Raw genomic sequence first — 16171 nt, 5'->3', positions numbered from 1 at the left:
GCACCCTGTCATTGTCTGCTGATTGTGTTAATTGTTTTTAATGATCTTTTTATATCATTTTTGCTGACCTCCCTGAGCATCCAGGATGCTGCAGAAAAAGAGGAAGCCTCCAGTACTCCCACAGGTGTTGGCAAATTTTCGGGGTGTGACAGAAGTCTCTCGGCATCTTCTGCAGATTAACTGCTAGCTAGGTCTGGCACTGAGGCTGCATCATCAAACACAGACCCAGATTCCAAACACATAGTGGAGGAGCAATAGAAAGGGGGCAGTGACCCCCAGTGTGTGGAGCATGTTGTACACCCACATTTTTCATTCAAAGTTAACAAGTTTGATCTGAATCTCTTATCAAAGCATAATCTATCTATCTTTCTATCTATCTATCTATCTATCTATCTATCTATCTATCTATCTCTCTTTCAACATCATCTCTATTATTGATTGATAAACTTAAGATTCTGAAGGTTATGAAGTTATCTGTACTATTTGTTCTCTTGACTTTAAATTAAAAGGAGACCAATATCAGATGAAAATATGTAATTATATTCTGTATTGTTGTGTATTATAAAAACAGGCATGTTTCAATATCAATTTTAAATTTCTAGTTGGTGACCAATGAAACCTATTTTTCTTTCAGATATAAAGGGAGGAATTCCAGGTTCAACAGGTAACGTATATAAATATATATATATATATATATGTTATTATATAATATTTATCTTGTGTGTAGAAGATTTGTAAGCTTTACTTGCAGTACCCTGCCTGACCAATTGGAGTGCTGTTAACAGGACATATACCCACATAATAATAATTCTTTGGTATTAGTAATACAGAGCGGAATCAAAGCTTTCCCAAAGACAGGTGACTTATGAAACTTGAGAAGACCATGGAGCCATTGACTGTGACAGATAGGTCTGTTGGGGGGCTGAGATGGGGGGAAAGATGAATTCTGTTTTCACCTGGCCCCGAGGAGATGGAAAAGTCTGTAATGGCAAGGAGCGAGAGAGTGTGTAACAGAAGGGAGAGGTCCAGGAATTGGAAAAGGCCAGAGTAATGTAATTTGTCTTGGCAGTTAGCAGATCGTTGGTGGATTTGGTCAGGGCAGATTAAGTTGAGTGGTGGGGTCAGAAGCCAAACTGTAGCCGGTCAAACAAAGACTGATATGAGATGTGGAAAAATAATTCAAAGTGGACTTGTTGTTCAAGTGCAGTTTTGAAGAAAACAGGAGTAGTAATGTAAGGTGACAGCTGTCCATATCTATCTATCTATCTTTTTTTTTTATTTCTGTTTGTCTGTCTGTCTATCTATCTTTCAATCTATGATCTATCATCTCTATTATTGAAATTAACTAAAGATTCTGAAGATGGTGACGTTATCTGTACTATTTGTTCTCTTGACTTTAAAGGAAAGGGGACCAGTATCAGATGGAACAATTTTATTCTATTCAGTATTGTTGTGTAACATAAATAAAAAAAATGTTTAAAAAACTATTTTGAATCTCTAGTCAGTGGCCAACCAAACATTTTTTTCTTTCAGGTATAAATGGAGGAATTCCAGGGTCAACAGGTAAAGTCTATAAATATATAAGTCATATATGAAAATCATCAATGATCTTTACTGGCAGTACCCTGCCTGACCAATTGGAGCACTGTTAACAGGACATATGTCTACATAATACTAATAGAATCAGTGGTGTGCCCGGGGGGAGGGGGCTGGGGGGGCTGAGGGGCAGCCCGCCCAGGGTGCCGGCTCTCAGGGGGTGCCAGAGCCTAGAAGCAATGAGTGCTTCCATCAATACAGATGGAAGCGTTCATTGCTGGAGCACAGGGAGCTGTGGTCCTGTCAAACAGCTCCCTGCGCTCTGTCTCTCCCGCACTAAATGCTGAAGCAGGACAACTTCTCCCTGCTCCACCATTCAGCCTGCAGGCACAGATCGCGTGGACTGTGTGGGCAGGGAGCCTGCAGCCATGAAATCTGCATAAGCTCCGCCCACATAGTGCTGCAGAGCGATCTGTGTCTGTAGGGGAGAGAGGACTGTGAGCTTCCTGTGTTTTTTTCATTTTTTTAACAGAGGGCATTTCTACCATGGTGGGGGTACAGAGGGTATTTTGACCATAAAGGGGGCACAGAGGGCAAAATTACTACCAAGGGGGCACAGAGGGTTTTACTACTACAAAGGGGCACAGAGGGCATTATTACTACTAATAAGGGAACACAGAGAGTATTACTACTACAAAGGGGGAACAGAGGGCATTAATTTACTACTACATAGGGGCACAGAGGGCAATACTACTACAAAGGGAGCACAGAGGGAAATACTACCACAAAGGGCATTACTAGTATTAGGGGGGCACAATGGGAATTACTACTTTGGAGGGGGCACAATGGACATTACTACTATAAATCTGATACAATGTGCATTATAACTATGAAGTGGGCACAATGAGCATTACTACTGTGAAGGAGGCACAGTAAGCATTATTACTATGAAGGGGGCACAATAGGCATTACTACAATGAAGGTGTTCAATGGGCATTACTACTATAAAGGGACACAGAGCATTATTTTTGTAAAGTGGGTGGGCATAACTGTTATGGGGCACTGAGTGGGCATTATTACTATGAAGGGGCACAGAGGGCATTATTACTGTTATGGAGACACAGTGAGGGCATAACTACTCTGAAGGAGTACAGAAAACACATTACAACTGTGAAGGGGGCACAATGAAGGGATAAGTACTTTAAAGGGGCACAATGTGGGCATAACTACTGTGAAAGTTGTACAGTGAAGGCATAACTACCTTGATGGGGCAAAATATGGGCATAACTACCTTGAGAGGGCACATATCTGGACAAAACTACTGTGAAGGTTGTGCAATGAGGGCAATACTACTGTAGTAGGGTACAATATTTTTAAAGTATTGGTGGGGGGTGCCAGAGAAAGGACCCACCCCGGGTGCCAAACACCCTAGGCATGCCACTGAATAGAATCAAAGATTGCCCCAAGACAGCCGACTTATTGAAGCAGGAAGAGCATAGAATCATTGACAGTGATAGGTCTGTTGGGGGCTGAGTTAGATGAGGAAAAGATAAATTCTGTGTTTACTTGGTATTACAGACTTGGCCATCCAAGTCTGTAATGCCAAAGGATGAGAGAATGTGTAACAGAAGGAAGGGGTCAACTATGTCAAAGGTAGAGGATAGGTCCAGGAGGAGGAGGAGGCTGGAGTAATGTCAGTTGTATTGGCAGTTAGCAAATATTTATTGAATTTGATAGGCCAGTTACCGTTGACTGGTGGGGTAGGAAATCGGACTCGAGCCAGTCAAAAAGGAAGTGAGAGGAGAGGTGGGAGAGCAATTCAAACTGGACAAATTGTTAAAGTAGTTTTGAAGAAAATTGGAGTAGTGATATAGGGTGATATCTATCTATCTATCTATCTATCTATCTATCTATCTATCTATCTATCTATCTATCACAGAGATAGGTATTTGTTAATAGCACCAGCAGATTCTCAATATTTTCACAAGAAATCCTTAGACATTTGTCAGCATTAAGATAGCAGCAGGACAGTCTCTTTTCTCAGACCACAGAGCAGCTCACGGTACATACTCAGATTAACCATACACAATTAGTATAATCCACAGCGGTTGATTACAGAGCCCACCTGGCTGGGTCACAGTCTCAGGTCACTTACCTAATCCAGGGAGGCCATCAGTGCCTACCCACATTACAGTCTTAAGCACTTGCAGTAAGTTGTCCGTAACCACTTGTGTTGTTCAAGACTATGGTATCTCTATTCCAAGTGGCAGCCTTCAATACAACACAGCCCAGTGCCAGGAATCCATTGCAGGTCGTCGGTGTAGTCAGCAGCACACACTGCTTCGCCAGTTCTTAGGGTAACTACTCCTCTCAGCAGGACTAGTTTTAACCATGAATCCTTGTGACTGCACTTGAGGTCAAGAAAGGTACACTTACCTCTGCAGCTCTCTGATCATATATATATATATATATATATATATATCCATCACAGTCCCACCACAATATACAACGTACCCGTTATTAGATATATCAAATGAAATCAAAATCCACCATAGTTAATATACATAAAAATCAAGGGCTAAAGTGCAGAGTTCATGATGGTAAAGGAAAAATTCTATCCCTAAACCTGACCCTAATGCACTAATGTCCTGACTACAAAAACAGAATAGACGCTCCGATAGAGGTGTTCCAGCGTCAGGAACCTTCTAGTTGTTTCTGGGGTTATCCTGACAGAGGATATATCCCTCCACCGATACACATTTAGGACAAGGGCTTAGCTAAAGGCTCATGGGCCTTGGCGCAAAAGTTCAGCTTGGGCTCTTCTTCCCTCAGTGCTTTGTGGCCAGGGGCAGGGAAGCACATAGCCTTTATGCTCCTGAGTCAAAAACTGAAACAGAAACTCCCCCCTCCTGATGCCAATTTCTTGACTTAACCCCTTCCCTCCACCCAGAGGTGTAACTGCTGCCTCTATATATTTCTGCTTACCTAGACAGACACTGGGCCAGTCTGTCTAATCCATATAATTCTTACAACACTCCCAGACCATCCACAGAGCTCCAGTAAAAGGGTAGACCTCCAGTACTCCTGCATGTTTTGGAGAATTTCCTAAATGCCACAGAAGTATCATGGCACCTGCAGATCAACTACTAGCTATGTTAATCTGTCTGTCTGTCTATCTATCTATCTATCAATCTCTATTAATGATTGAGATAAACTGAAGATGGTGAAGTTATCTGTACTATTTGTTATTTTGACTTTAAAGTTAAAGGAGACCGATATCAGATGGAACTATATAATTCTATTCAGTATTAATGTGTAATATAAAAACAAAACATGCCTTCTTCAAAATCAATTTTGAAGTTTTAGACGGTGACCAATAAAACCTGTTTTTCTTTCAGACATAAAGGGAGGAACTCCAGGGTCAATAGGTAAAGTATATAAATATACTAGCTGAAGGACCTGGCTTTGCTCGGGTATATTTAATCCATTTCCTTTAATGTTTGTGTGTCGTTAAAAGATATCAACAATATCCACTGTAACAGTGACATCTACAGCACCCCACCCCCAAAACAGTGACCTCCACAGCCCCCACCTCTTAACACTGACCCCCCACAGTGCCCCGTCACTTAAAATTGGACCTTTACAGCACCCCACCACCCTAGGTCACTCAAAGACACCAGCACAGTGCTGTCTGAGTGTGAGCTGCAGGGAGAAAGTCACACTCCCTCCAACATCTGCAGCTGACAGAAGCTGAATTCCCTTTCGGCTGAGGAGTGGAGGGGGCATCGGCTAACCCGATTGGGCATGGCTTAGTGGGACCTAGAAGTTGATTTTAAACTTCATTTTTTCAATCTCAGTTGGCTGAGAAGTGGGAGGGGCGTGGCCTAACAGGATCGGGGGAGTGTCCTTTTGAACAGCTCACTTTAAGACAGTTTTAAATTTTTTGAGGGTGGATACCAAATAAACTGGATTTTCAGAGGATAAAATTATCTATTTCTGGAACAAAGGAGCATATTGAGATAAGGTACTAAGTGCTATTAGAAAAAGTAGAAAAAGGCGGCTGGCACTCACTATGTGGTTTCGCATCAAACAACAATTTATTATAATCACTATACCGCTAATACAACAGTAAAATACATATAATCTAAAAATGGTAATTAAAAAATCCCCTAAAAAATAAATAATAAAATGCAATGTATCTTGTTGTGTTGGATCATAAACCGCACCAAAAATAAAGTCTCTGTTGGAGAATAAATATTTCTTTGCCTGTTTGGTCAGTATGTGTCCAATTCAATACAAATGCCGTCACTTTAAATGCAAAATGCAGCCAAGTCCACAAGCTGTGTGAAATACTGTTGGGGAGTAGTGTCACTCGCTTTGTATTTCTCTTCCACAGTTCTTATACAAATCTTGTAACTTCCAATTTGAAGTATATGATCGATTTCTAGGGTAAGTGTTGTAGCTTACCCTCCCAGACGAATCTCCGGCCGTCTGTTTGTGCTGCTTCTGCTCGCTCTCAGCGTCCCCGCTCCCCGGCGTTTGTCACGTGGTGTACCGGAGTTATCGCGGGATTTGAGTATTTCAGTCCGAAGATCTGATGAGAGCTGCAGAGTAGGTAAAAAATTGAGCGCTCCACTTATAGAAGGTAATTCAAATATCGTCGATCATATCCAAAAGCTTGTTGTTGGCAGGGATATAACGCTAAACGCGTTTCGAGGACTTCAGTCCTCTTCCTCAGTAGCTACTGTGGAAGAGAAATACAAAGCGAGTGACACTACTCCCCAACAGTATTTCACACAGCTTGTGGACTTGGCTGCATTTTGCATTTAAAGTGACGGCATTTGTATTGAATTGGACACATACTGACCAAACAGGCAAAGAAATATTTATTCTCCAACAGAGACTTTATTTTTGGTGCGGTTTATGATCCAACACAACAAGATACATTGCATTTTATTATTTATTTTTTAGGGGATTTTTTAATTACCATTTTTAGATTATATGTATTTTACTGTTGTATTAGCGGTATAGTGATTATAATAAATTGTTGTTTGATGTGAAACCACATAGTGAGTGCCAGCCGCCTTTTTCTACTTTTTCTATCCTCTTGGACTGTTAGAGTGAGCAGTCTTTCGGCTAGAGCACCCCTACCTTACTGAGGAGGGTGGTGAGCTATCCACATACCTTTGCAGTTTTCATTTACTAAGTGCTATTAGCAGATCGTTGGTGAATTTGGTCAAGGCAGTTTCAGTTGAATGATGGGGTCGGAAGCCAGACTGTAGCCGGTGAAAAAGGGAATGAGATGAGAGATGGGAAGACAATTCAAAGTGGACATGTTGCTCAAGTAGTTTTGAAGAAAATGGGAGTAGAGATATGGGATGACAACTGTATCTATCTATCTATCTATCTATCTATCTATCTATCTATCACAAAAATTTGTGGTTGTTAACTGCACCACCCTTTCTCAATATGTAGTCTATAAGTAGTTTTCACAATAAAGCTAAATAATTAGTGTGCTTTACTGGCAATACCTGACTCCATGCCTGAACGCATGGAGTGCTGTTAACAGGACATATGTCTACATAATAGCAATAATTTTCTTTACTTAATAATAGGTACTTGGTCTTTTCAATTTGGGGGAAATCAGCCAGCAAATGGACTTAGTAAGTTATACAAAAAAGATATACTGTGAAAATTAATGAATGCAACACCATAAATACTGTACATATTTTTAGAGTTAAAGATTGATTTTAAGGAGCCAGAGTGCTAGATGGGAGGCAACAGAGATAGCTGCTTCAGTAGTCTAGGCAGGAGATGATGTACAAGCATTTTTGCATCCTCTTGGTTGAGGAATGTGCACATATAAAAACAACGTTTCCGTTTTCGGCTAAAGCCGGTGGAAAAGGCTTAAATGTGTGGTTTGAAGGGCAGCACAGAATCATAGCTTACCACAAGGGACCAATTTAGAGATTGAGCCAATGACTGTGATAGCTAGGTCTGTGGGGAGGCTGAGTTAGATGGGGGAAAGATAAATTCTGTTTTCTCCATAATAAATTCTGTTCTCACTTGATCCCAGGAGAAGAAGAAGTCTGTAATGCCAAGGAGGGAGAGAGTGTGTAACAGAAGGGAGAGGTCCAGGAGTTGGAGTAGGACAGAGTAATGTAATTTGTCTCGGCAGTTAGCATATTGTTGGTGAATCTGGTTAAGGCAGTATCAGTTGACTGGTAGGGTCAGAAGCCAAACTGTAGCAGGTCAAAAAAAGGAGTGAGATAAGAGGTGGGAGGCCAATTCAAAGTTGACATGTTGTTCACATACTTTTGTGGAAAATCTTGCTATTTGTTGCTGCTTACAGCGAGATATGCTGGGTCAGAGGCCTACTGAGGAGCTGCACCCTGTTATTGTCTGCTGATTTTGTTGCTACTTTTCAGGTTATTTTTGTATCTTTCTACCTATATTTCTATATCATTTTTCCAACCTACCTGAGCATCCAGGGAGCTCCAGAAAAAGGGGAGACCTCCAGTACTCCCACAGCTGCTGGGTGTCACAGAAGTCTCTCGGCATCTTCTGCAGATTAACTGCTAGCTAGGTCTGGCACTGAGGCTGCATCATCAAACACAGACCCAGGTTCCAAACACATAGCGGAGGAGCAGCAGAAAGGGGGCAGGGACCCCCAATGTGCTGAGCATGTTGTACACCCACATGTTCAAGACAAAGTTAACAAGTTTGATCTGAATCTTTTTTCAAATTATCTATCTATCTATCTATCTATCTATCTATCTATATTATTGATTGATAAACTGCAAATTCTGAAGATGATGATATTATCTGTATTGTTTCTTCTCTTGACTTGAAATGAATAGGAAACCAAATCCGATGAAAATATGTAATTCTAGTCAGTAGTTGTGTATTATAAAAAACAGGTATGTTTCACAATCAATTTTGAATCTCCAGTGAGTGGCCAATAAAACCAGTTTTTCTTTCAGATATAAAGGGAGGAACTCCAGGGTCAACAGGTAATGTATATAAATAGAAATATCTTGTATGTAAATGATTTATGAGCGTTACTTGCAGTATCATGCCAGACCAATTGGAGTGTTGTTAGCTGGGCATATACCAACATAATATTAATAGAGTGGTCCCTTAAGGTACAAAATTAATTGGTTCCAGGAGAAACGTTGTATGTTAAAACTATTGTACCTTGAATAATCGGTTCAAAAGCCCCAAAATGTCTTCCAAGATAACAGAATATGGGGGTTTAAGAACAATAAGCAGATAAGTAATTCATATAAAACAAGTTCTTACATCTAATAGCCAGGAATAGCTGCTAACTAGCAACTAATACAGCTATTTTATTAAAGAAGTGAACTTAATTGGTTGTATGTTGAGTCTGGTTTCAACTTATAATGGGTCAGAAATCACCATTGTATGTTGAAAATATTGTATCCTAAGGTTATTGTATCTTAAAGGGATCACAGTACTCTAGTATTAGTAATAAAGGGCAGATTTAAAGCTTACCCAAAGCCAGCTGACTTATGGGACCAAATTGACTGTTATAGTTAGGTCTGTTGGGAAGCTGAGGTGGGGAAAGAAAATGTCTGTTTTCACTTGGCCATGGAGATAGCCAACTCTGTAATATCAAAGTATGAGAGAGTGTGTAAGAGAAGGAAGAGGCCAACTGTGTCAAAGGCAGAGGACAAGTCCTAAAGGAGGAAGAGGACAAAGTAATGTCATGGCAATTAGTCGATAGTTGGTGAATTGGGTATGGCATTTTCAGTTGAGTGGTGGGGTCAGAAGCCAGACTGTAGCCAGTCAAACAAGGATTTAGATAAGAGGTGGCAAGAGAATTCAAAATGGACTTGTTGTTTAAGTGTAGTTTTTAGGAAAACAAGAGTTGAAATATGGGGGCGACAGCTGTCTTTATCTATCTATCTATCTATCTATCTATCTATCTATCTAACTAACTAACGTCTATCATTTCTATTATTGAGATTAACTGAAGATTCTGAGGATGAATGTATTTGTAATGTTTGGTTTTTTGACTTAAAATAAAAAGGAGACCAATATCAGATGGAAAAATGTAATTATATTCAGCATTGTTGTGTAATATAAAAAAAAAGTGCACTGTTAAAAATCTATTTTGAATCTCCAGTCGGTGGCCAATGAAACCTGTTTTTCTTTCAGATATAAATGGAGGAATTTCAGGGTCAACAGGTAAAGTCTATAAATATATAGGTCATGTATGAAAATAATTTATAAGCCTTACTGGCAGTACCCTGCCTGACCAATTGGAGTGATGTTAACAGGTTATACTGTATGCCAACATAATATTAATAAAATTAAAGCTTTACACAAGACAGACGACTTATGTGACCAGGAAGAGCATGGAGTCATTGACTGATAGATAGGTCTGTTGGGGGCTGAGTTAGATGGGGGAAAGATAAATTCTGTTTGGGCCTCCAAGTCTGTAAAGCCAAAGAATTAGAGAGTGTGCAACAGTAGGGAGGGGTCAACTAATTCAATGGTGGAGGACAAGTCCAGGAGGAGGAGGCTGGAGTAATGTCACTTATCTTGACAGTTAGCAGGTTGTTACAGAATTTGGTAGGTCATTTTCTGTTGACTGGTGGGGTTCGAATTTGGACTGTAGCAGGTCGAAAAGGGAGTTAGATAAGAGGTGGGAGGACAATTCAAACTGGACGAGTTGTTAATGTAGTTTTGAGGAAAACGGGAGTAGTGATATGGAGTGACAGCTGTCTATCCATCCATCTATCACAGAGATTGGTGGCTGTTAACAGCACCACACGTTCTCAATATGTTGTCTATAAGTAGTTTATCTATCTATCTATCTATCTATCTATCTATCTATCCATTTTCACAATAAATCCATAGACGTTTGTCAGGGAGGCCATCAATGCCTACCCACATTACAGTCTTAAGCACATGCAGTAAGTTGTCTATAACCACTTTTGTTGTTCAAGACTATGGTATCTTTACTCCGCATGGCAGACCTCACTCCAACAGGGCCCAGCGGCGGCAATCCATTACAGGTTCATGGTGTAGTTAGCAGTTCAAATTGATTTGCCACTTCTCCTCTCAGCAGGACTAGTTCCAACCATGGATCCTCTTGACTGCACTTGAGGTCAAGACAGGTACACTTAACTCTGCAGCTCTCTTGACAAATATATATCCATCACAGTCCCACCACCAGTTTAGGAAGCGAGGAGTGAGAGGTACAAGGAGTGAGAGGTACAAATGATGGAGGATTTTAATTTTAGATCACTAACAGAATATAGAGCCAAGTCAGTGGTATATGGAAATGAGGGAGGAGATATATGGAGGTGCAGCATTGTAGAGAGCTTTTTGGGTGACGGTGAGAAGTATTCTGTGGTGGATGGGCAACCAATGAAGTGACTGGCACAGGCTAGTAGCATTAGTATAATGGGTGGACATACTGTATAGATGAGCCTGGCTACAGCATTTAGGACAGACTGAAGGGGGAGAGTTTAGTGAGAGGGAGACCAATTAGTAATGAATTACAGTAGTCAAGACAATAATGAATCAATGCAACAACAAGTTTTGGCTCTTCCATTATAATAAAAGGACGGATTCTAGATATATTCTTGAGTTTCAGATGGCAAGAGCAAGCAAATGATTGGATATGGGGAACAAAGGAAAGATTAGAGTCAGACATAACTCCAAGACCGCAGAACAAAATTGAAATATCAAGATTATCTTGTTTAATAGATCTTGAAAAGATAAGACATTCATTTTTTTATACTGAAAGAGCATGATGTTAGAGACAGCTGCCAGACAATTATTGGTGTTTTGTAGTAAAGCAGAGGTGATGTCTGTGGATGAAGTGTATAGTTGGGTGAAGTGTATAGATGGTACTGAAAGCCAAATCTACGGATAGTCTGTCCAATGGGGGCTATGTAGATAAAGAGGAGTAGAGGGCCTAGGACATAACTCTGAGGAACCCCAACATCAAGAGGAAGAGGAGAAGAAGTAGAGCCAGTGAATGATAAACTAAAAGTAGGATTGTTGTGAGAAGAGTGATAGGTCTTAATAGTAAAAGAAGATTGTGGTCAGAAAGTGGGAAGGATGAGTTAATATAGTTTAAGACTGAGCAGTAATGAAAGAAGATTAGATCAAGTGTACTGCCCTCTTCATGCATGGCAGAGGAAGTAAGTTGTGATAGGCCAAGAAAGGAGGTTGTCCTTGGCCGAAAGTGAGGGAGGGCTTGGTCTACCTTACTTTCAGGGATACTACCTTGTCTCCCAACTGCAATGGTGCATTAACGTGGGAGATGGCATGCTGCTATCTTACCTTACCCATCAACAGACATACCCTATAGTGAATACTTTTAGCACACTAGAAACCGGTCTCTCAGGCATGTGCCCGATAAGTTCAATGCTACAGAAAGTATGGAATAAGACCAAGTCTATTCTGCAGATTACTCAGGCTCAGGAATTCTCCCCATTATGGGACAACCCCTTCTTCAATGAATTTCTCGCCCTAAATGATAATAATTATTGGACTCGGAGAGGGATAACGAAGCTGTCACATATCTGTAGTTTTGGCAAATTAAAACTTTTAGGGGAAATACTTCACGAGACACCCATCACGGTAATAAGTCAGTATAGATATGCTCAACTTGAACATGCATTTGCATACACGCGACATAAAATTTCTCAAACAACGGGGTCACAGATACTGCTATCTTTTTGTTATAATTCGTATGGAAAAGAAATTCGGGTATCACAAATTTACACTAGACTTAGAAAGGAATTAAGCACTGTTCTTAAATTTAAGAGTGTTGGTAAATGGGAAGCAGATTTGGGGTTAAGCAACTCTCTACAGTGGCGGGAGGCATATCAAAATATTAAGAAGGCTTCTCTTTCACGTCAACATCGGTTGACACAATTTAAAATATTAAATCGGCTATATCTCACTCCAGATCTCCTCTCCAAAATGGGAGATGGGAAATAATATGGTTGCCTGAAATGCCTGCACCCTGCAGCCGGATATGTCCATATGCTTTGGAGCTGTCCGGCTTTAAAAACTTTCTGGCACAGTATACTTCAGGGCATGGGTTTACTAACGGAGAATAGCTTCCCTCCAACCATCGAGTTTGTTATTCTCGGGATAATTTCCCCGGAGTGTAAAACTAGAACACTGAAAAGTGTACAGAACTTTTGGTTGAAGGGATTCTTGGTGGCTAAGGTATTAATACTCAGGAAATGGATTATGGACAGGCCTCCTTCCCTACTGGAGTGGGAAAGACTTATGCACAGAGTGAAGGAATTTGAGGATATTAAACTTGCCTCATGCAGGAGAATGGTTGGAGTGGAGCTGTCGACCGAATATGATAAAATTTAGGTGTAACTACAGGTGGAAATTCAAGGGTGACTCAGGTGGAAGTACATTCTATGCTCTACAGTGTTTGTGGGCATAGTAAGAATCAGATTGGAGGGAAGTTGGGAGTCGCCCAGCGCACCCGCGACGGCCGTGGCCTGGCCTGGGGGGGTGGGAATGGAAGGGGGGGGGTGGTAGATTGGGTAGGAATTTCTTATTTATTTATGGAAGGAGGGAGATGAGTAGACCGCCCGGGCCCCTATATAGATTGACATTGATTTACAGGGGAATGTGGTTGGCCAAGAATCCATTATTAATGTATATTAAGAAGATTATACATTTTGAGATGAATTTGAAGATGTATTACGTCCCCCCTTTCTTTGTTATATTGAAGTGTACACAGTGTTGTTTTTTGAGAAAATTAATAAAGAAAAAGTTAAATAAAAAAAAAAAAAAGGATATTGTGGCTACTGAGATTGCACCTCAATCAACAATTTAAAAAAAAAAAAAAAAGAAAGAAAGGAGATTATAGAAAGAAAGTGAGAGGCTCATGAGGGAAATAAGATCATCAATGGGGCTATTAAAATTACCCATAAGTGTTGATGATTAAAAAGATAAAGTGAGGAGGTCAAGCAGCAAAGTAAACCAGGAATTGGTGGGGGACCCTGAGGGATGGTTGATAATTGAAAATCGCAGGGGGAATAGGCGGAAGAGTCTGATGGTATGGATTTCAAAAGAGGGGAAGGTGAGGGTACAGGGGGAATGACCTGAAACATGTACTAATGAGAAAGTAGTATGCCTACTCCTCTACAATGCCTGTCATTATGTCTGGGAGTATAGGAGAAGTGAAATCCACCATAGGCAGCAGGGGAAGCAGTGTCAGAATGTTGAAGCCAGGTTTCTGTAAGTGCCAGCAAGTTCAGAAAGTGTGAGAGGAAATAGTCAAGGATTGTGGAGAGTTTGTGACAAACCGACTGTGCGTTCCAGAGTGCACAGTTAAAAGAGGCTGGAGAAGAGGTACAGGAAAAGTTAATATGATTTTCATTTTTATGTGTGGCAGATGAGAAGCTGAAGTTGGCAATATAGGGAGGGCCAGGGTTTGGGGAAATATTCCTTGCAGCTAGTAGCAGGAGAATAGAAAGAGACAGTGAGTGGTTGAATGATTTGTAAGGGTGTTTTGAATACTACACCATGGAGGAAGATGGGTTTCCGTGATGCAAGAGGGTAAAAAGTGTATGTGAACTGACCATGGGTGAGGGAAGGAGGGAGGGGCTGATGTGGAGAGAAGGGACACAGGGTGGCAGTTGTGGTTGATTTTGAAAGTAAGCAGTGGACACTATGAAAACTGTAGCAAAAAACTGGATGAAACAATACTGTAACATACCTGTGCTGTGTTTCACTTTATTTGAGTAGATCACATAGCATCTCCGTCTCCTGCCCTGTCTAACTGCCATGTTTAACTGCTGGGCAATATGGTGCTTTGACAAAGATGGTGCTTTTGGCTCGTGCTGACCCCTGTGAGTGCTTCCCTTATACTGTGTCTACATTTATAGGGAGAGGGATCATAGAACTAGGGGTAATTTAGCTCATTAATCAATCACTTAAACAAGACATATGAGAGGAAATATTATATGTAGGTAAACAAACAGAGCTAAGGATCTGGATGGGCCATAAAATCATTACAGATCACAAGCTCACTCACATAAAACACACCCAGGCAATTGGTAGAACATTTAAAGCACTAAACAAAATGATAGCACACTTGCAGAAAATTTTATACATGGATCAATATGCTGGGTTATATAACAGGGAACATAGAAGCTGCACAATTAAACTTGGTGAAAGCTGGGTGGAGCAATTTTCAGCATGCAGACATACCAGGGAAGATCCTTAAATTTGACCCTAACGCAATAAGGCCCTGCCTACAAAAGCATAATAGCAACCCGATAGGGATTATCCAGTGTCAGGAACCTCCTAGATGGTCCTAGGGTTATCCTGACAGCGGCTAGATCTCTCCACCGCTATACGTGTAGGGAAGGGGCATAGCTAAATGCTCATGGGCCTTGGTGGAAGAGTTTTCCTTGGACTCCCCTTCCCTTAGTGCTCTGTGGCCAGGGGCAGGGAAGGACATAGCCACCCCCCATGCCAAATTCTTGACCTAACCCCTTCCCTCCAGCCAGAGTTGTAACTGCTGCCTCAATTTATTTATTCTTACTACAAAAGTAAGAATAGCAAGCTACAGCCTGCTATTTCCTGCAAAAGTTCTACTTATTTTAGAGTTTTTTTGCATCTGCCCATCTGTCTATCCATATAATTCTTCCAACACTCCAAGACCATTTACAGAGCTCCAGTAAAAGGGTAGACCTCCAGTACTCCTGCAGGTGTTGGAGAATTTCCAGAATGCCACAGAAGTCTCTTGGCACCTGCAGATCAACTACTAGCTATGTTATCTTTCTTTCTTTCTATCATCTCTATTCCTGAATCAGATAAACTAAAGAGTCTGAAGATGGTGAAGTGTTCTGTACTGATTGTAACCTTGACTTCAAAGTTAAAGGAGACCAATGTCTGATGAAAAACATATAATTTTATTTAGTATTGTTGTGTAATATAAAAATAAAATAAAAATGTAATCTTCAGACAGTGACCAATAAAACCAGTTTTTCTTTCAGATATAAAGGGAAGAATTCCAGGCCCGACAGGTAAAGTCTATATGTTCTGTCACCCTCACACGTTGACAGGAGAATGAGTTGACATTGCACTCGGGTAGACGCTGGGGTCCTTTACAGCTTTTATTGAAAGGATCAGAGTAAAACTATAACAAGAAAATAACAATGCTTAATATGAGGAGATATACACATATCACAGTATACATTACATAGTAATGAAATACGTATGGGGATGGATAATGTATAGGCCGCGTGTGGCAGATGAGGGTAAGATGTAGTTCTGTTCAGTTTTCTAGTGTAATATAAACAAAAATACATGCTTCAAATTCAGTTTTGAATCTCCAGTCGGTGGCCAACAAAACCTGTTTTTCTTTCAGATATAAATGGAGGAACTCCATGGTCAACAGGTAACGTATATAAATATATTGGTCATGTATGTAAATGATTGGTGAGCTTTACGTGCAGTACCCTGCCTGACCACATGGAGTGCTGTTAACAGGACATATGTCCACATAATACTAATACCTTTTTTTACTTAATAATAGGTAGCTGGTCTTTTCAATTTGGAGGAAATCAGCCGACAAATGGACTTGGTGAGTTCTAAAACACAATGCTAT

General features: G+C 40.6%; 1 protein-coding gene across 1 annotated transcript in view; it reads left to right on the top strand.

Moving 5' to 3' along the window:
* LOC122926346 (collagen alpha-1(IV) chain-like) overlaps positions 1–16171 on the top strand; it is an 875364-nt gene that overhangs the window by 8591 nt on the left and 850602 nt on the right. The window contains exons 5-7 of the mRNA XM_044277721.1: positions 635–664; positions 1534–1563; positions 8520–8549. Coding sequence (XP_044133656.1) covers positions 635–664; positions 1534–1563; positions 8520–8549 — 90 coding nt within the window. The remainder of the gene's footprint in view (positions 1–634; positions 665–1533; positions 1564–8519; positions 8550–16171) is intronic.

Source organism: Bufo gargarizans, chromosome 2 (genome assembly GCF_014858855.1).
Source record: "Bufo gargarizans isolate SCDJY-AF-19 chromosome 2, ASM1485885v1, whole genome shotgun sequence".
Lineage (NCBI taxonomy): Eukaryota > Metazoa > Chordata > Amphibia > Anura > Bufonidae > Bufo > Bufo gargarizans.
This window is presented reverse-complemented; position numbering and strand designations above follow the sequence as displayed.